This window comes from Rosa chinensis, chromosome 7, assembly GCF_002994745.2.
Source record: "Rosa chinensis cultivar Old Blush chromosome 7, RchiOBHm-V2, whole genome shotgun sequence".
In the NCBI taxonomy this organism is placed as follows: Eukaryota; Viridiplantae; Streptophyta; class Magnoliopsida; order Rosales; family Rosaceae; genus Rosa; species Rosa chinensis.
Genome location: NC_037094.1, coordinates 66,296,846 through 66,316,420, shown reverse-complemented (window position 1 = coordinate 66,316,420; position 19,575 = coordinate 66,296,846). Strand labels below are relative to the sequence as shown.

Here is a 19,575-nt window from a genome sequence, read left to right as displayed (position 1 = left end):
ACAAGACAATGGCAGCTGCTTTGCTGGTAATCATACCCAGAAAATTATCAAGATATAAATATATTGTTAATGTTATTAATTTTATCTTGAAATAATTTGGAATTGATCACAGACCTTATAAATAAAGTTCTATGCAGCAATCTATCAAAAAGACAAAAGAACAGCAGCAACATGCGATAACTACACAATACTTATATTTTGATATTGCGGTTGATGATTTTTGTCAAAGCCAATAATCAGAGTGGGAATTGGCACAAAAAATCCACCCTCTCCAACACCTGCACACTTCAGAATGCTGCTCCAAGGAATCCAATTATTGTACCAACCACAATTTTCTAGCCAAATCTTATTTCCTGTGACATAATCCAATTATTACTAGACTTCCCCACCTAGCTAAATAAGCTAATAAAATCTGAACATAATGTATATGATTCTTTGTTAGTGTACTGTATAAGAGAGGAAGTAAGATAGACCAAAAGGGATTGAAAATGGGAAAGCAAAAGGTTTAACATGGTTTGTCATTCTTGGACAGCATTTGCTTATCAAACATTTCAAAGTCGACGTGCGTTATCAAATTCAAGACAACATATATACTCTACAAAGGATGTGAAATTGGACTTACGTACAGGCCAGACATGCCTATAGCCAAGGACTCCATCGATCAGTACGCTATTTTGATACACTGAGTAATTAGAATCAACCTCTTTCCCATAATTTTGACTAGAAGAAGCTTATTGCTCCGAACTTTCATTTTCTGAAACAGATATCAAGGCTAAAATAAGAAAGCAAATCCCAACCTTTGTTATCAACCTTAGCCTCCACCAATTAGATGATCTGCTCCATGCCATCTGATACCTAAGATTTACTTCCACCGATTCTTCCTCAACCCTGAAACTCGAAAAATAACATAGATCTATCGAAAACATCCTTCCACAAGGAAAAGAAGAAAGAGGGCAGACAGAGAGAGAAGAAAACCCTAACACCAAATCGACTTCAAAAAAGCCCTAATAATCCCTCCTCCCCAGATCTTCAAATCGACTTCATTACTAACCCTAATTAGAAGTTTATTTAATTATTTATGAGGACATCAGCGTTGTTATATTCTACATCTCAAAAAAAGAAAAAGAAGAAGAAGAACACTCAACATTCTCTTATATCTCAGACTAACTAAAGTTAATATATCAATAAAAAGTAATCGATTGTTTTAAGCATTATGTCTTGGCCATGTACTTATTTTTGGGAATTATTTTCACAGAGTATCACCTCTGTTTTGTTTTCATGTGCGTTGTTGGTTTGGTGGACTATCATGGAGGTCATGTCGACCTGATCGATTTTAGAATTTCACGACCTCAATCTCAGCGAGGTTACTCAACTACATATACGAACCTCTATTTTGGACGTCAATAGATACCATCGTACCCATTTAATTCTCTAGAGGGCGCAAGACCATTTAATTTTCTACGTACATTAGCATATTTTTTTGTCTTTATTATATGACAAATTCTAAAATCTCATAGAATTAGCTTGCTCACTATTGGGCAAGATTGGCTTTATTATTTAGTCAACCGTTATTTTGTTTGGAGTCCGGGCAGTCAATACAGATTTCTAGTGTGAAGTCTAGTGACAATTTCTGTGTAAGAGCTTCCATGTTGGAATGCTGTTGCAGATTGTTGCCCCAAAACTCATTGTAAGTAGTTTATTATTAATGAAGTTATTCTTGATCAAAAAAAAAAAAAAAAGGGGAACAGAGGTTGAGAGAGAGAGAAAGAGAGGTAAGTGAGGAACTGAGGATGGTTGGGTCTCTATATCCCCAAAAGTAGCATGAAAATCTGGTATGGCTGTTAAGATGAGAACTCTCTCACTGAAAATAGGATCCTCTACAACAAATCAACTTTCGCCAGATCATTTCTGGCGGCTCACATTTCGCTTCTCAAGCTTCTTGACTGCTCACTCCATCTTCACCCACCTTTTCATTCCTCACATTACACAATGTGACTCTTCCCTGAACCTTCTTACCAACTCATCAACATGGTTTGAATTTTCCGTTTCTTTAACATTTTACTATTCTTTACATTTCCTTGTATGCGTAAAACATAAATTTCTCTTTTGCGTGTATACCATATATATCCAAAGGTGCCCAGGGCATGTCTGACTGTGCTATCAGCAGATAGATTTTGGAAGGATATGGATGATAGAACCTTTGTGTCTGGAAATGGAGATGAGGAACCACAGTTTCCCCCATTGGCTAGGCAGGGTTCTAATTACAATCTAACTTTGGATTGTAATGAGGTTCAAAGCAATTTGGGCAATATAAGCAAGCCTTTGAATACAAATATGGCACATTTGGATGAGTTACTTAAAAATGTGATATCAGTTGATCAAGAAGGGCAGCTGCTGCAAAACCCTTCTTCTTCTCCTTCTTCCTCACTGCCCACTTCACTTTTTCTTGGGAATTTCAATTTGAATGGACCATTAATGAGCAGTAAGAAGAAAACTATGGATCAGGTATGGAAGGAAATTGTTCATCATGATCATCATCCTCTCAATCTCAATTCCGCTGCAGCCGATGAATCTTTGCATCATCAAAGAATGACAACTATTGGAGAATCAACATCAGCAACAACACCACCTGACCATCTCCTAGTTCGAGCAGGTATCCTAAATGCTCATCCAACGATGCCCATTGATCCAACAGCTGCGGTATCGCAGCAAGCAGATTGGTTTCAGTTCCAAGTTGCTGCTGCTACTCAGCAGCAAATGACAATGTTGGACTCGAATTTCAAGGTTTGTGAGTCAGTATTTGAGAACTCTTCATCAGCTATGAATCTTGACACTTACTCTGAGAATCATCAAGTGGGTATGTCATTTCCAATGCCAGCAATATCAGCAGCATCATCTTCAGAGTCTCAGGCAACTCATGCCCAGAGGAAGCGCAATTACTCGGATGAAATGAAGGAGAAAAGTATTGAGAGGAGGCAGAAGAGGATGATAAAAAACAGAGAGTCAGCAGCAAGGTCAAGGGCAAGAAAGCAGGTCATTTTTGAATCTTACAGTACAAGTTAGCTTTCTGACGTAGTTAACGTTGGTTACTCCATCATATCTATCTCTATAAATAATATGAACTTGCAACTTATGAGTATGCTTTTGTTTAATGGTATAGGCTCATACCATTCAGTTGGAGAGTGAAGTATTTCACTTGAGAAAAAAGAATACCTGGCTCAAAAAGCAAAAGGTACCAGAATCACAAATTTTAAACAACCAGCCCAACTGTTATTCTGTACTTATATTGTGATGTGTAGATTTTTGTTTCATCAATCATAGGTTTTCTAGTCAACTTTTGCATACACTAATCTTTTGCCTCATTTCTTAAGAAGTCTGCTTTCAGGGTTTAGTGGTTGTCTAACATGATATCAAAACTCTATTTCCATAAGGGGGTTCGAAGCCTCCGACTCTTGATTTTTGATGGGTGAAGCAGCACATGAGGGCTTGGGTTAGACTCTTAAGTTTAGTGGTTGTCGTACATGTAACACATCTGAAGACTTAAAAGGAGTTTCAGTCTTCACCTCTTATCATCATCTTTTTAGGCCATGCATTTAGATTTGTATATGATATTAGGTTATTCATTTTCCCAGATTAAGAACTGTACATTATTAGTTTTTTGGTCATTATCTCCATGTTAATAAGACTATATATATTGCTTGGTATCAAACTGTTAACACTAGCTCTTTACTACTTGATGTGTTTTTGATGCAGGAAGTGGAGATACTCTTATCTTCAAATCCTACTAAATCCATGCCTAAACACCAACTTAGGCGCATCAGTTCAGCTTCCTTTTAGGCTTCTAGCGTAGCAGCTGTTTACACATGGTCTTCCTTCATTATCATTCAGCTTCCTCTATTGTGTCGTTTATGGATTCAGAAATTTTGGTTTTGCATTTTTGAGAATTGGTATTTTCCATAAGAAATAACTTTCTTTCAGTTTGATTTTTATGCGGAAACAGTAGATAGTATACAGAATCCTGTAAGGCTAGCCAAGTAGAAGATGAATCTTATCTATTTATCTATACTGCAAAGTATATAAACAAAAGGAAAATGATAAATTTAATTCAGCATACATCCAAGCTCAGATTTATCATTTCCTAGTATGAGTATAGCACTTTCCAATTGGGTTCTAACTTTGGCTTGGCTGGATGTAGGTTTTTCTGACCTCTTGGTGAAATTAATTCTTTCCAAGTAAATATATAAATACACACACACACACACACACACACACACACATAGAGGGAATGATCAAGAGAGGACATCCTTACTTTAAAAATTTGAGGATTTGTACTATTTTACACTAATATATGATCTAATTCAATGATCTCAACCGTTGATTATTTAGATTCCTATGCAAGAATGATGTCTACAAAAAATCAACTAAATCCATAATCATTTGGTTATTCAAAATTGTAAACAAATGTAATCCGTTAGATAAAATTAAAACGAACGTTGTGCTAATCAAATTGTTAACTTTTTTTTATTTGGCTAATTTTTTGTAGGATTCATATGTATGTAGGTAACTAAAGAATGAGTGGTTGTGATTATTAAAATACATCCTAAAAATAAAAACATCCTCACTTTAAGAGTTTAAAGACGTCATCTTATATATATATATATATATATATATATATATATATATCCTATCCAGAGCGAGGTGAAATTTCAAAGCAAAGTTAGGGTTTAACGTCACTTTTCGGTCACATATCCACATCTCGACCGTTCAGTTTTTAGATACTAATGTATAGATTATCTCCTCAAAATTTCAGTCAAATTGATGGTCGTTAAGGCATTGAAAACTGCCTTAAAGATAGTACGGTTCAGGTTGGATAGATTTAGTTCGTCCATTGGTTTGAACGAGTTAGATACTTTATAGATCATCAATTTGGCTGACATTTTGCAGAGATGATCTATACGTTAGTACCTAAAAACTGAACAGTCGAGATGTGGATATGAGACCGAAAAGTGACTCTAAACTCTAACCTCGCTCTGGATAGAATTTATATATATATATATATATATACACACACACACACTGGATAGAATTTATATATATATATATACACACACACAGACACATCAAATGCCTCGTCTTGTTTGAAGTTTTGTTGTCACCCTCTCTTAATGTTCTAACGTGTACGGGTGTGCTAGAAAAGCCTCCTTTTGCAATAAAAAGAGAAGCTATTCATGCAACATGTTTTGCACATATAAGAGTTGATAGTCACCAAACTTATAAGTTTGTCTATCAAGTGATGTGTCACTACTTCTAACTTGTTATAGTTAAATAAGGCTTAAGCTAGTTTGAGAATGTTCAAAGTTAAAAGAAAGCCTATGTATAATATTGGAGTTGAGAGTTTGTCATGCGGGCATCATGATAAAGATTGAAGCTCTCAAATACTCATGATCAATTATATACTTGTCATGAGTCAAAGTTTGTTTGTTATTTCTTTGAGACATTTTATCGAACACATTGTCTATTATTTAAAATAAAAATTTAGAGATCGAAATCTAGGTTACACGAATATAAGAATGATCAATTATATACTTGTCATGAGTCAAAGTTTGTTGTGTTATTTTTTTGAGACATTTCATCAAACACATTGTCTCTTATTTTAAAAGAAAAATTTAGAGATCGAGATCTAGATTACTCATATATAAGAATGGAAGAACAAAAAAGAACAGCTACTAGGGTCATGCAAGAGAGAATCAAAACCTGCGTCAAAATGTGTTTGGAACAAATACCTGTGGAATTTGAATACTTTCCCAGTGCGTGTTCACAGGTATCACTGTCTCCAGGATTTATGAATCGAAAAGTGAATACTAGTGCGGAGAAAAATGCTGAGATTACATTATTCTCTTCCCTTTCTTTTGCTTTTTCCGGTACAGCTCCTCAAAGTGGTGTGATCCTGTATAGTGGCAGCAAATCCTAACAAGAAGAAAGTTAAACGACTGCAATAAATTGCAGGAGGATATTTCACAGATCTTATGCTGAACCATCACCGAAAGTGAAAACCGATTGGCCCCTCCAACTAATATGTATGGTAACTGATCCGTATGTCATAAATAAGGCTTGACGGTTATCTTTTCTTTGGTTAATAACGTAAAGTATCTCTTTCAAAAAAAAAAAAACGTAAAGTATTTGAAATGAAAATGTACGTGGAACTCATGCGGAAATCTGTAATTAAAGTCATTTTCTACGTATGTAATAATTTTTAGATTCGATGTAGATAAAACATATTGGAGAATTAGTTATCACAAAAACTATCCTTATCTTCTTTCGATGATCTTGAAGTATAATATATTGAATTATTTATACACTAGCTAGCATGTTTATAATCAAACAAGTTTAATGAGAACTACTTTGCATGAATCAGCTTCATTCTTGCTCTCATCCGTATTGTTAGCAAGGAACATAATGAAGATGAATATCTTTTACATTCATTCTCTCTTCTATTTCTAAGCAACATTAACCATGATTTGATAATTGCTCCAAAGAAAAAAAAAAACCCTGAATTTGATAAAAGGTAATGTATCACTACAAAGGTAACCCAACTCTATGTAGCTGCATACTCGCTATAGGGTGACTAACAAACCAAAAGGGGATTAATAGTAAATTAAACCCATACCTAGCTATCTAGTCTGACTAGTCTCTCGGGCAGCCGAAGCATGGTACTGTATCACTGCCCATGCTGCCCCCATTGGTCCTACTACATTCATTTCCAGCTTCTCGGGCAATCTCTCTCTCTCTCTCTCTTCTCTCTCACACGCACACGCAGAAAGAGAAAAAGGTTTGGTTCTCTCTCTCTCTCTCTCTCTGCAGGATCAAAATCCGACGGTGGAGAATCAAAGTGATTCCAACGCTAGCTTAACGACCGAAAGCTTCAGAACGACTACTCACTCTCTTTAGTCTTTACTTCACAGTTCAGATCTCTAAGCAAACCAAACCAACCAAAGACAAAGCTCAGTACGACTCTCTCTGCTCGGTCTCGACCTTCAGCTTAAACTTCAGGTTCAGGTAATATAACCACTTCTCTTTTTTGCTTCACCATTTCTAATTCTCACTTTCTCTTCTATATCATACGTACTTACCATTTCTCTACCTTTCTCTTTGGTTTTTTCACCGTTGCCTGAGCTATCTCATCTGATCTAATTACAGCAAAAAAAAAATTAAAAAAAAATTGCCTTTATCAGAAAATATCATACTGCTGGGGCTAGTCTTCCTGCTAATTAGAATTTCATTTGATTTATTTTTTTTTTCCAGAAATTTTTCATAGAATATTGATGTACGTAGTATTACTACTACTTAGTTTTGTGAGAGAGATCCTACAGTGGGAACAGATCTAATTGTCTTCTATGTTTTTGTCTACTTAATTGACAGGGATTTTGTTCTTGTACGTTGAGTGCGTCCGTACAAATGGAGACCAAAAAGAGTGGTCATGGTGAGGTTAGGGTTGGAGAGGTCTGGTTGCTGACGTGCGCTTGGGACGTTCTTGCCACTCTGCTTACCTCAGCCTTGCTGTCTTTAGCTCAGGTCAGTTTGTTTCTTCTCTCTCTTATATTTTGTCCAATTCGGAAAATTAAGAAACAAAATGGTTTAGGCTCCAGAGTACAATATACTTTTTTTTTTCTTCTCCAAGGATGTTTTTCATTTATTTAAGTTAATTAGTTTGTTAGCTTTGAAAATAATGACACAAAAATAATTTGCTAAAGGGTATGTATGCCAACGTGAAAAAGACAAAAGCTCATCAAAAAAGACTTGACAAAGAAAAGGAAATGAATTTCGATGACATATTTGGCTCTTCCGATCCAAAAAGTGGGGAGACTTCTAGATTCGTTTAGGTATACAAAAGTAGTGTTTCTTCAGATTTCCAAAATTACATGAAGAGCATAGAGTTTGAATTCCAAGGTTATTATTAATCAATCCTACCCAAACTGGCCTTCATGTGTATGTTCAATGTTTCCTGTGTGTGATTTCTTGACGTACAGTTTTGGATTGCATCTTTATCCTTTGGTTACAGAATGCCTCTACTTGTGGACCAAAAAACCGCGGAGCCAATGAGAATGAATATTCCTACTCGGAAGCAGTTGATGGTGATGAAGAAAAGAACAATGATGGTGGCTTTGGGGACCCCGAAGAGGAAGAAGGAGCTGGGAACAATTCTGAAGATGAAGGAGCTGGGAACAATTCTAATGGTAAAAGCAACAACAGTTCCAAAGCTGGGGCTGGAGGCGATGGGGGTGAAGAAGATGAAGAGGAGGACGATATCAACAACCGTGATGATAATGATGATGGCGAAGTAGATGGAGATGAGGACAAGGACGATGATGAAGATGAAGACAACGAGGATGAGGATGAAGGTGAGGACAAGGATGAGGAAGAAATTGTAGAAGAAGATGAACCTGATGATGAAGAAGACGAAGAAGAAGAGGCCCTTCAGCCCCCAAAGAAGCGGAAAAAGTGAACTTTTCCTGGTTATCAAAACTATGCAAGAATGCTGTTTAACTTTGTACTCCTTTAAAGAGGGAACCTTCTGTCCCAGAACTATTTAGGCTCATTCTGTTGTATTTCTAGACGTTTTATGATCTAATTAAATGAAAAGAAAAGAAAAGAAAAAAAATGGACTTAGTTTTCTGTTAAAACTTAAAAAATGCTTTAATTTTGAAAATCGCGGTTATGTAACAGAAGGTTATTTCTTGCAATAATATTTACCAAGAAGAAATATAAATTAAAAAATAGGTGGAAAGGCACTTTAGGAGATGGTATGAATCAACACCTTTACACCCTTCAAAAAGGGGGACGAAAGCTAGCAATCAACACTCATCACTTCATTTGTACTAACAAGAACATACCCAAAATTAAGGATACCCTCTATACATTAAACTGGCAACATAAATACACCTGTTATCTTGATTGAATCCAAGGATATAGCATAATGAATCTTATGAACAAGGATATAGTAATAACAATAAAATGAAGGGGGGAAAAACCCTTAATCTATTTAATTTACATATATAACAACCACAGAGATCATTTCTATTTACATTGAACGAAGTTCATTCCCAGACTTGTTGGTCCATGCAGTCTTACCTTTTGTTCAAGTATCAACTTCGACATACCTGTCAAGAGAAAACAGAAGAGGTTTACATTTTCAAATGGTCGGGGAAGGGAACAAAGCCAAAAACAACAGAGGTAAAGAATGCGGGAGGATACTCAAAGAAGCTTAGCAATATACATACAAAGATAGAAAAAATTGTATCAGCATTATGATGGTTCAGATTCAAGTATAATACAGAGATATCAGCATAATACTGTAATAGATGTATCAGGTTCTACTGAACTCTAGCCCTTGATACAAAACTAAAACTCATCAAACATGCCATTAGGGTCCAAGAAATAAGAGACAAATCACAAAATGCTAGTTTAAACCAAGTTTAAATTTTTTGCTTCCATTGCATGTAAAACTCCTTGGCAGTATACAATTCCCATAAAAGATGTGCCTTTCAATTATCAAAAGAAAGTAGTGGTTTCATTTTATTTCAGTAAAAAGGTAGGTTTTAGACAAGACTATACAAAGAGTACCAAGCATGAATCGTGAAAATAGAACTATCCGAACAGTAACTTACAATAAGAAAGACTGCATTAGCACCAAATCATGTCTTTGTTGCATCAATAAACATCGCTCGAGTCCAATGCTCAATATCTTCAGATTGGGATGGTGGAGGAAGAGTCGGATGTTCCACAAGATCCCATCCTTCAATCATGCATTCATTCTTCCCAGAATCAGACATCTCAGTCGAAGAAAGGAAGCTGGTGGCATAATTAGGAATATTATTTTCACAGAAGTTTTTCTGCAAAGGGAAAACATGAGTATGAAGAAAAGGGTATGGTATATCATGCATGTAAAGTACAGCAGCATATCAATTCAACACTAACCAAATTGTTTATTATTGCTATGATTCTAAGATCCTAAGAGGTGTAAATTAGATAATACACAAAACTGAGATATGTAATGAGCATTATAGAATAGCAATTCTGGGCCTTCCATGCATATAGTACGCAGTTAAACTTAGGTACCAGTGAAGGTTATGCATTAATAATGTTTATATGACCCTTTTTGGGCCACGTTGTCAATGCACCAGATCATTGACAACAGATGCCAACAGCCGACAATTAAGATATTACAATTACGGCTCGCAAAGGAGAAAAAAAAAGGACAAATATCATTGTGGTTATGAATAGGAATATCTCTTAGAAGCCACAAGAAAGAAGAAGGCACTATATCAGTGTGTAATGGTGTGACGTTGTTGATTAACCTAAGGCAAATGTCCCTTAGCTAAAAAAGACAAAATCTAGTAATCTACAAAATAAACAGAGTTGAAGCCCATACATACCGTCATTGTCATTGCATGTGCACTATCCAGTAGAGTGGTCGAAGATATGGCAGAGTTCACATTCCATACAGATTTGTTCAATTGTTGAACTTGCTTACATGACCTGAAAATTAAAGGAGAGTCTGATTAATGTTTATCAGTAAGCCATGCATGCATGTAAAGTAGATTTCTTTAAAAATCATAAGAGTATTAGGAAACATTTCCCAGTCCAGGAAAAATGATGCCAAGAGTTCAAAATCCATGGTACACTGATAAACTAAGAGGCTATTATAGTAGATTTTAGCATAAGCAGCCACACATCAATTTCTTGTAAAAAAATTGTTCCAAACGAAAAACAATTTAATGTACACTTTTGATTTTGAACATTCAGATGTTTGAAAGAAGACAAATTAAAAATTTTAAAATACTTAGAAATAAGTCAATAAGCTTTGCTCTTTTTAAGTTTAAGAAAACACTTTTTTATGCTACATTCACTTAACATAGAATGCTTTAAGTTACAAAAATCACAATGATCTAACTTGCAGGAAAATACTCCTGAATTACTGCATGCTTATCCAACAATGTTAAAAAGCGGTCTATGCATAATAGAACTGAAATGGAGAAACAGACCACAACTCACAAAGGCATTGTGGGACAGTGTACCTTGAACAAGCCATTTTTAAATAAAAAACTGAATGGACTTCCTTGGAAGAAGATAAGGTCGACAGCAACTTTGCAAATGCTTCAAAGGTAGATGCCTCAGAAGGGACATCTAAACACAGTGAGTTATAACAGTATGCTGTAATGCATGCCACACTTTTCTTGAGAAGTGAAATTCCTCTCTGCAAATCTTTGTGGGTTTCAACAGAATGTGCAGAAGCAGAAGTATAATTAAAGCTACTACTTCCAGAAGAATCAAGACGGGGTTTCCTCTCTGATTCTATTGAAGCAACACCAAAATTACTCGAGCTTCTATCAGACCATGAATTTTCCCCACTAGTAGAGCAATAATTTTGACGTGGAATAAATAGCGGATATTCATTGCTGCAATAAAACCAACTCTGTCAGTCAACAGAAATATAGTTCCTCCACTGTCAAAGAATAGCTCTAGCGAAGTACCTCCGAGAAGATGGGCGTGCATCCCAATAAGAATCTCTTTGCCATATACGAGAGCAAGAACCCTGAAATAAAGACCCATTCTTATAAGACAACTGGAGGTCAAAGTAATCCGTAATCCTCAAATACCAAATGAAGAGCTTAGTTAATGATGAAGCTTGATATGTCTTTTCAGAAGAAGAACATACCATGAGAAAAAGAAAGTAACAAGATTTCACTGGAAGATGTTCTCAATGAAGATATGCTTTCATTCCAATGAAAAGTCTTCCCAAAATTGAGGAAGACCAAAACAAGTCATAAGCCAAAGCAATTTAATGAGTCTAAATACTAATCATTTTCATTGTACATATTAATAGCTTTGATATCATATAGTCACAAGTATTTCCAAAATAGACAATCTGCGAAAACTTTCTCAGATTGTAAACTACATATTTCCAAGTGCTTCAATAGAAAACACTTTGATATCATATAGTCACAATAGTAATTCCAAACCCTTAAAAGAGTTGGTCCATGGTAGATCTAGACGTTGAGGTGTAGCGAAGAGCAAAAAGACATGATTATATTCAAACCATAGTCTTGATAGAAACTTTAAGCCATTATATAGAGGATGAACATAGCTTACCGCAAAACCTGAGTTATGAAGGGCTGGAGCACCTAAGTTCTGAACAACAAGATTCAAGAGTTGAACCATATATCTGTTTTCCAACAAAAAAAGGCCAGTTATTAGTGCAAAGCACAACATCTCCTAAGTTAAACATGATCCAACTATAGAGGATCTAACTATAAAGAAAGAAGATTACTTTAATTTTAATATACTAATGTGCACCCAAAAAGAAGAGCAATATCTGCCGCTATTTTAGGGTGATTCTCAGTGTTATGAAAACTATCTTGCTATCCAGTACCAACATATTATCACGCTTCAAAGCTTATCTACATATATATAATCTTAAAGAGAAATTACCCCAAAGAAGCAGCAAGATCTTCTGAGGGAACTGAGTGTGGATCTAGCCCTCTTGGCAACGATGCATTGCAAATCTGGTCATATTGACCACCAGAACCGTCTTTCCTCTTTGCGTCTACAGTCACCTAAAAGAAAGAATGAACATGAAACTGATTGGATTTAAACTATGCGAACACAAGACTTGTATAAAGGTAATATAAATGCCAATGATTATTCACAAGCCAGCCCCAAACTGTAGTGAAGCTATGGAAAGTTCATTGTCTCATTGTTACCAAGATTTGAAATTCACATTCAACAATTGAGTTCACAATCCTTAATAGAACTTATAAGTCATGTCCATAATCCAGTTTCACAGTTGCGTCATGCCCATAATCCAGTTTCACAGTTGCTTACCCGACGTTGGGGAAACAACTTGCATATTTGTTTTATAACCACCGACTGTTTATGAAGACGTTCAGATGTAATTGCCATCTGCAATTCAGATAATTTATTAGAAACCAAACTTCTTGTGCAGATAATAACACACTGTCTAGTAGAGAACAAAATAAACTATATAACAGAGACAAATCTCCCACCCCTCAAAATAGCAGAAAAACAAAGTGATATAGGCCAAAGTAAATATACCCTATTTCACATCTTCTGATACTGATAAGGATATACGACTTTTCCATATAACTTCCATTAAATCTACATTTAAATTAGTACCAATTTCCTTACATGCCCTAAGCTCTGAGTGCATATAAGATTAGGATAGAACTTCTCCAGTTGTTCAGCACGATTTTTTTCTAGCTGCAAATACAAAAAGTTAGAAGTCAGCATATATCTGAAAGATTGAATAATGGAATGAAATACAAGATTACTGTGTTGTACCATAGAGAGGGCTGATTCAAGCACCCCATACTTGACTTTTAGATCATAGGATGTCTTCTCAATCTTAGCCTTCCCTGTAACTCTCACTCAATCAGTATAACAAATCCATAAAAAAGAAAAGAAAAATGACTAATATCAAACTAGAAATATTTTTCATAACAGTCATCTAACCTTGCGCAAGTTGTTCTTTATTACGCCGGAGCTTTTCCCTCAACCTTACGAGCTTCTCATTTTGAAGCACTCTCCAATTTAGTTGATCATCTGCCTTACCCTGACAAATGTACAATACATCAGTAAAAATAATTTAGCAGGGTGCCTTCCAAAACATAAATAGTAGTTTGACATCATATGTACAAAATTCTGATGATTGCATGTGCTACAAAGTGGACGATCCCTATGACTTTCTCTTAATTTTTTTTTAAAATAAGGCATATACTTGGTTATCAAAGATTCATTCAAGATAAAGCAATTAAACAAAGTTGAACGTGTATCCTTATTTTTCTACAATAGCATCATTATAAAAACTAATGTAATAATTTCATGGTGCTAACCATAATCCTAATCCTACACAGAGCCTATCTACTATCTAGAGTCCAGAACCCAAGCTTTGATCCACTGTATACTTTCTTTTTAGTGATACTTCTGTGGCACAAAATCAGCACCTCATTGAAACACTTTCAAATTCCAATCATGTCAGATTCCGCAGCCATTTTAAAACTTTTATATCACACATCATTTGCACTTCTATGCTTACCACATAGAATTCTACCTCAATATACTATTCCCCTGAGGTGCAATGTACAAAAAGCGAAACAGCTTAAAAGAAAGAGCAATCAAAGCCCTTCCAAGGCAGCAGCAGAAGATAACAAACCTTTGCGACAAGCGCATCACTCAATCTCGAATACAAGGAATCGCGACGACTCTTTAGTGCCTTCAAAGAATTGTTGTAATCATTCAATCTGAAACACACACATCCATTACAAGCTCATTACATCAACTAAGCTTTATAGTTACTCTTGAGTAATTCACAATGCAAAAATATCATACCTGTAATTGACACAGACAGCACAGATGGATGCGAGATTCGAATTCTCACAAATTGCACAATTACTGGATTTCTTGTTCGTCATCTGGTTTCCAAATTATTAAAAAAAAAAAAAAATTAAAAAAAAATCGCAAATATCAGAATCCAAATTCTAGTTTTACTTGAGCGATTGATGCAAACAGAAGAAAAACCGAAACAGAGCGAGGATCGAAAACCACATCCACTGAGATATTGCAATTCGAATTCAGAATTCGTGTGAATTCAACCTAGAACTCTGAATTTGCGAACTTTCATATGGAGAAGTGATGAAGAATTAGGGGAAGAGAATTGAGGAAGATGTGGCTTACAGGCGGCGACGGTGGCGGAGTCGTCGTCGGTGGCGATCAATAATATTCAGGGTTTTAAATTTTGCGCGCAAAAAGAAAAAAAGAAAAAAAAGGAGTGTGATTTTAAGGCGACGAAGAATTGGGATTTTTGGTCATTCCGATATAAAATCATGGGCCATTTGGCACGGAAATCTATGTCCTAAATATAATAATCAGAGTAAAACTACAGTTTTTTTTATTTAAAGTTTGCACCTTTGAGTATGTAAGTTTTTCACATTCCGCCCTATTTGTTCAAAATGTCACAATTTCGCCCCATCAGAGTAACATTTTACACATATAGGACTTTTACGGGAGTAATTTTTTCGTAAGATTAAAAGTTATCACCAGTATATCTTAATGTTACCAGGAAAAGGATAAGTTCATGGGAGCAGTTATTTCAACATAAGAGTAAGTTCTAGCTAAGTTATTTTTTAGATAATGAAATTGAGACTTTTTGAATAATATAGTGCTTATAGTTTACAACAACAAACTACACTAAAAGTTTCTGGAAACTGCAAGTTAGCCTACAATAATATGATCAAGGTCTACATGCTCGTAAATTATTATCAACTTTGTTTACTTTAGGGCATTAAACTGCTCTTCTTACATCACATTGAAGTTGTAAACTGGGTTGTGCTAGGTTGTTTTGGGAGTTCTAGCTGTTAACCTTCAACCTGTGATTTCTTTTTCTTTTTTTTTGGAGGAAAGAGAGCCTTGCAATTTGATTTATAGTTAGACGAACTTGTGAGTCTGTAACCATACAAAGCTGTGGTATACAACGAAAAGGGGGTTGCTGTGCATCACACTACAAAAACCCAACAAACTGCAGCAGTTATAACTTATAACCTATAAGGCTGCCAAATCATTTGATGTCTAATTCTTCTAGCTTCACAGTTCATGCCACGAAGAACGTAAATTGTAACTCCAGAGACTCGGGTCAAGGGTCCGGGAGACCAGTAGTGTTGATCTTTAACATGTAGACGCATACTGTTGATGGTGTATGTGCCCTTGGTTACAAAAACTTGTTTTCGACTACTTTCTTCAGGTCCTCCAGTTTTTTGATGATCTTTGGATTCATCAGGTCCCTTGCTTCCCTTATTAGAGTACCTTCCCTGCTCAAATGATAAGCATCCACGACAGCCTTTATCCAGGTGTGAAGCTTCTCCGGTGTCCTGAGAAATATGATAAGAAAAGAAAAGGAGCATCATTCAATGTGCTGCGAATATCTGCGGATTGTGGTTGAACTTAATACAACAAACAAATGTATAGATATCTAGAAGCTAATTAGTAAGAGTAACTGAGTTCTTGATGCATACGTGTAGAGGTTATCTACATCCTTCCCTTCAAGTTCCTCTCCCGGGGTGAATGCATCTTGTAAGGCAGACAGCCGCTCCTCAGGATCGTCAATTGTGAGCAGATACTTAACTATCCGAATTTCTTTTGGCATGAGCTTCTGAAGATTACCTCTTGCAGTTACATACAAATGATATAATACATCTTTAACCTAATCAAAAAGGGCATAAAAGTTAGCAGCAGCCAAGGTGATCATACTTTAACTAAGAAGCGTCTGTGAGTTCATAAAAACTACTTTCAGGACCACCAATCATCATAATGTTTAAATCAAAATTAAAACTGTTTGAGGTGACTTCTACTGTGTATGATATTAGGAGACAAAATAGAGTCAGAAATATACTTGTTTCTTTATGAATAAGAATGCATTGGTTTGCCATAATAGTGCTGCAACCACTTCATTAGAAATTTAGAGTTATACAAAGACAAGTGTTTATGAGGCAAGCCATCATTTACCTCATCTTTCGTCATGCTCGATTCCTTGGCAGCTGACCAAGCTTTTGTAATCATCATAACCAATGTTGAGTCAAGTTGATTTTTCTCAGCCAAGTGGTCTATCTTCCTACAAGCAGCATCAACAGAAGGAGAGTCGATAATATCTTGAAATTTCAACTCTGCAGCATTCAGTGCTTCAATGCTTTCAGTTGCAGAATCATATGCTTGTACAGCTGCCAAGCACGTATTTCCAATGCTTGCCAAAGCTAGACTCATACAAGAAAGAAACTCTTATCAGTTTTCAAAGAAGACACAATGGTTAAGAAATACTAAAGCTTCACACATTTACTTAGCATAGATCCTATACCAAAGTCTATGATTTTATCAACTTCCAATATTATTGATGGTAATGCAGCAGATTTCTTGACATGGTTGGTATGCTATGTGGTGCCTTTGATATCTATAAGGCCCTTATTGAGGCTAGCCTAGATAATATTTTATCAATGTCCATATTACTACAACACAACTAAGCTAACTACATATACTGTCACACCTTTATGGTCATATTAAATATTTAAACAGAAAAACCTGAAATCGGATTTATGTGTGAAGCTTAACATGTCAATGATCTTCAATTAAGTTGGCATTGTACTTGCGCAAATTATACCTATTAAATTAACCAGAGCTGAGCCATCTGACTGCTATGTGCCGGTTTACCACACATGCCGGATTAGATGAGAGCTGTATTGTGTTATCAAATGAAGGCAAATATTTTGACTTTTCTTACTAATGAATTAAATGATACTTATGCCGATCACATAGGATAAAAATGATAATGACCATCCAATATTGCTAATGATACTTCAAGAATAAGGCACTGAACATGTTAATCAAAACATGTTTGGCAAAATGCATAATTGAGTGATAACGTATCATCATGTAGTGAAAACAATCTCACCATTTTGCTCTTCTAGATTCTCACAATAGGACTCAGAAACCGTGTGAAGATGCACAAAAAATTCTTTTGTGAAATCTTTGCGACGTCTGGCAACTATGTCACTAATATCTGATGGAGCCCCTCTAACAACTTTAAGCAGTTCATTGTGTCTTTGAACATCTTCATCAATCTGTGAAAGAGAAGCACCCAAACATTGTTAGTTTAAAAGCACAAGTCAGAAAAAACTCAAACAAATATAACCATCCTTGATAACTGCAACAAACATTTAACTACTCATTTTCCTCAAACTAGTCATGAGAAATGAAACATAGATCCGAAAACTCCTCATTACACTTATCTATCTTGGATTTTATACAACAGTTCAGTTCTGAACTCCTACAAAAGACAAAAAATCATCTTTACAAGAGGAAAAAGACCTACTATTTGCTTCAATTAAACCTGATCACTGAATCAGTAGTTAAGCTCATGGAAAAATAAAACCAAAACCAGGCTTAATTCTCACTTGTACACCAAATAAAAATAAATTTCACACTTCCCTTACATGTAAAAACACTATCTACCTGAATGAAAGATATCTAGGTAATGAATACGATAGTCTTACTCTAGTTTGGTCTGCAGTCTTAAGATGTCAGAATTTAGACCTACCTCTTTCAATTTCCGCCCAAGCCGAAGTATCACTGAATCAGTAGTTAAGCTCATGGAAAAATAAAACCAAAACCAGGCTTAACTCTCACTTGTACACCAAATAAAAATAAATTTCACACTTCCCTTACATGTAAAAACACTATCTTCCTGAATGAAAGATATCTAGGTAATTAATACGATAGTCTTACTCTAGTTTGGTCCGCAGTCTTAAGATGTCAGAATTTAGACCTACCTCTTTCAATTTCCGCCCAAGCCGAAGTATCTTATGCTTCATTCCAGGATCATCCTCAGCATCGGCTCGGACCTGACAGCGCTTAAAGAAATGAGGCCTGATATCATCCCATTCCCTACTGAAAGCCAATAATCTTCTCCAGTCAGTTGGAGTGGGCTTGTCAACCATGAAGACCTCAATAAGCTTATCGCATATTCGGGTCATTTTGTGGTCATCCAAAGACCCAACACCACCTTCCCCTTCCCCCTTTTCACCATTTCCTCCATCTTCATCTCCAACCAAAGTAGGATCAGAAGAATCGGAAACAGACAACTCTTCCCCACTAGAACAATCACTTGGCACTGAAGTTTTATCACCAACAACAGCTGCAACAACCGATAGCCGCCGCAACCTGACCGGTTTAACTAGTAACTGAAAACCTACAATTTCATAACAGCTATCTGTTATACAATGACTTCAATATCAAAACAGCAACAAAGACCCTAAACCCATCTATTACAAAAGGTAATTCACATATCCTTTGATGATTGTTGGACACAAATTGCACATTACTTTCACTTCTTACTTTGAAAAATAACAGACACAGGGTATTGACACCATGTTAACAGACTACAGCAATTAACTAGAGCCCAGAAAACACAATTTCTAGCAAGCATAGAGCAAATTAACAATACCCGGTTAAAAAAAAAATTCAAACTTTAACTCAAGCATGTATATAACTTTCACTTCTTACTTTGAAAATTGACATACACAGGGTTTTGATACTATGCTAACAGACTAAAGCAGTTAACTAGAGCCCAGAAAACACAATTTCTAGCAAGCATAAAGCAAATTAACAATACCCAGTTAAATAAAAATTCAAACTTTAACTCAAGCATGTAACTTTCGAATGAAAACTGGTAAAAAGTAGATACCTTTGATGGGTTTAGAGGATAGGGAGAAGTTTTCAGACGAAGTTCTGATGAAAGATAGATAAGAACCGCGGTCACTGGTAATTGTTTTAGGGGCTCTTAGCGGGAAAGAGCAAGAGGGTTGGAGAGTGGCTGTAGAAACCTCCATAGAATATGGGCCAAATTGTTTTGGTCTCAGAGACCGAGGAATAGGTTTCTGTGCAACACAGAAGGAGTAGGGGTTTTTGGTTTGAACTGAAAAAAGGGATATGTGAAAGGAGGATTAAAGTAGAATA

General features: G+C 35.8%; 4 protein-coding genes across 6 annotated transcripts; 2 read left to right on the top strand and 2 right to left on the bottom strand.

The window, feature by feature from the left end:
- Positions 1-2,003: 2,003 nt before the first annotated feature.
- On the top strand, positions 2,004-3,837 carry LOC112178430 (ABSCISIC ACID-INSENSITIVE 5-like protein 3). Its single transcript, XM_024316576.2, has 3 exons — positions 2,004-3,033; positions 3,161-3,232; positions 3,754-3,837. Exons 1-3 carry the CDS (start codon positions 2,185-2,187, stop codon positions 3,835-3,837), a joined length of 1,005 nt encoding a protein of 334 aa, XP_024172344.1. The 5' UTR covers positions 2,004-2,184.
- Positions 3,838-6,796: 2,959 nt separating this feature from the next.
- LOC112177097 (prostatic spermine-binding protein) lies at positions 6,797-8,681 on the top strand. Its single transcript, XM_040511204.1, has 3 exons — positions 6,797-7,056; positions 7,420-7,572; positions 8,060-8,681. The coding sequence occupies exons 2-3, from the start codon at positions 7,456-7,458 to the stop codon at positions 8,501-8,503; spliced, it is 561 nt and encodes a 186-aa protein (XP_040367138.1). The 5' UTR covers positions 6,797-7,056; positions 7,420-7,455; the 3' UTR covers positions 8,504-8,681.
- Positions 8,682-8,888: 207 nt separating this feature from the next.
- Positions 8,889-14,919, bottom strand: LOC112177096. Of its 3 annotated transcripts, none has more exons than XM_024315293.2 (14): positions 14,752-14,919; positions 14,407-14,489; positions 14,231-14,318; positions 13,531-13,630; positions 13,360-13,433; positions 13,195-13,278; positions 12,883-12,960; positions 12,490-12,614; positions 12,151-12,223; positions 11,532-11,593; positions 11,076-11,456; positions 10,434-10,536; positions 9,666-9,890; positions 8,889-9,158 (listed from the first exon to the last, which is right to left on the bottom strand). In XM_024315293.2, the coding sequence occupies exons 2-13, from the start codon at positions 14,487-14,489 to the stop codon at positions 9,693-9,695; spliced, it is 1,449 nt and encodes a 482-aa protein (XP_024171061.1). In that variant the 5' UTR covers positions 14,752-14,919; the 3' UTR covers positions 8,889-9,158; positions 9,666-9,692. The 3 variants fall into 3 exon arrangements, with proteins under 3 accessions (XP_024171061.1, XP_024171063.1, XP_024171062.1); XM_024315295.2 differs by having other exon boundaries at positions 13,207-13,278; XM_024315294.2 differs by having other exon boundaries at positions 14,623-14,764.
- A 561-nt stretch (positions 14,920-15,480) lies between these two features.
- LOC112178734 (uncharacterized protein At4g37920) lies at positions 15,481-19,550 on the bottom strand. Its single transcript, XM_024316937.2, has 6 exons — positions 19,304-19,550; positions 18,390-18,808; positions 17,513-17,681; positions 16,576-16,820; positions 16,086-16,273; positions 15,481-15,941 (listed from the first exon to the last, which is right to left on the bottom strand). Exons 1-6 carry the CDS (start codon positions 19,446-19,448, stop codon positions 15,782-15,784), a joined length of 1,326 nt encoding a protein of 441 aa, XP_024172705.1. The 5' UTR covers positions 19,449-19,550; the 3' UTR covers positions 15,481-15,781.
- Between the last annotated feature and the right edge of the window lie 25 nt (positions 19,551-19,575).

Excerpts from the sequence above, each read along its gene's own strand:
- LOC112178734 (XM_024316937.2), bottom strand. The coding sequence starts at position 19,448 with ATGGAGGTTTCTACAGCCACTCTCCAACCCTCTTGCTCTTTCCCGCTA. Across the intron at positions 16,821-17,512 it reads GAATCTAGAAGAGCAAAATG|CTTTGGCAAGCATTGGAAAT; the intron begins GTGAGATTGTTT and ends GTATGAGTCTAG. Across the intron at positions 16,274-16,575 it reads CGAGCATGACGAAAGATGAG|GTTAAAGATGTATTATATCA; the intron begins GTAAATGATGGC and ends CTTTTTGATTAG.
- LOC112178430 (XM_024316576.2), top strand. The coding sequence starts at position 2,185 with ATGGATGATAGAACCTTTGTGTCTGGAAATGGAGATGAGGAACCACAG. Across the intron at positions 3,034-3,160 it reads GGTCAAGGGCAAGAAAGCAG|GCTCATACCATTCAGTTGGA; the intron begins GTCATTTTTGAA and ends TTAATGGTATAG. Across the intron at positions 3,233-3,753 it reads CCTGGCTCAAAAAGCAAAAG|GAAGTGGAGATACTCTTATC; the intron begins GTACCAGAATCA and ends TTTTTGATGCAG.
- LOC112177097 (XM_040511204.1), top strand. The coding sequence starts at position 7,456 with ATGGAGACCAAAAAGAGTGGTCATGGTGAGGTTAGGGTTGGAGAGGTC. Across the intron at positions 7,573-8,059 it reads CCTTGCTGTCTTTAGCTCAG|AATGCCTCTACTTGTGGACC; the intron begins GTCAGTTTGTTT and ends CTTTGGTTACAG.
- LOC112177096 (XM_024315293.2), bottom strand. The coding sequence starts at position 14,489 with ATGACGAACAAGAAATCCAGTAATTGTGCAATTTGTGAGAATTCGAAT. Across the intron at positions 12,961-13,194 it reads TAGGGCATGTAAGGAAATTG|ATGGCAATTACATCTGAACG; the intron begins GTACTAATTTAA and ends TCTGAATTGCAG. Across the intron at positions 11,594-12,150 it reads TTCATAACTCAGGTTTTGCG|GGTTCTTGCTCTCGTATATG; the intron begins GTAAGCTATGTT and ends TCTTTATTTCAG.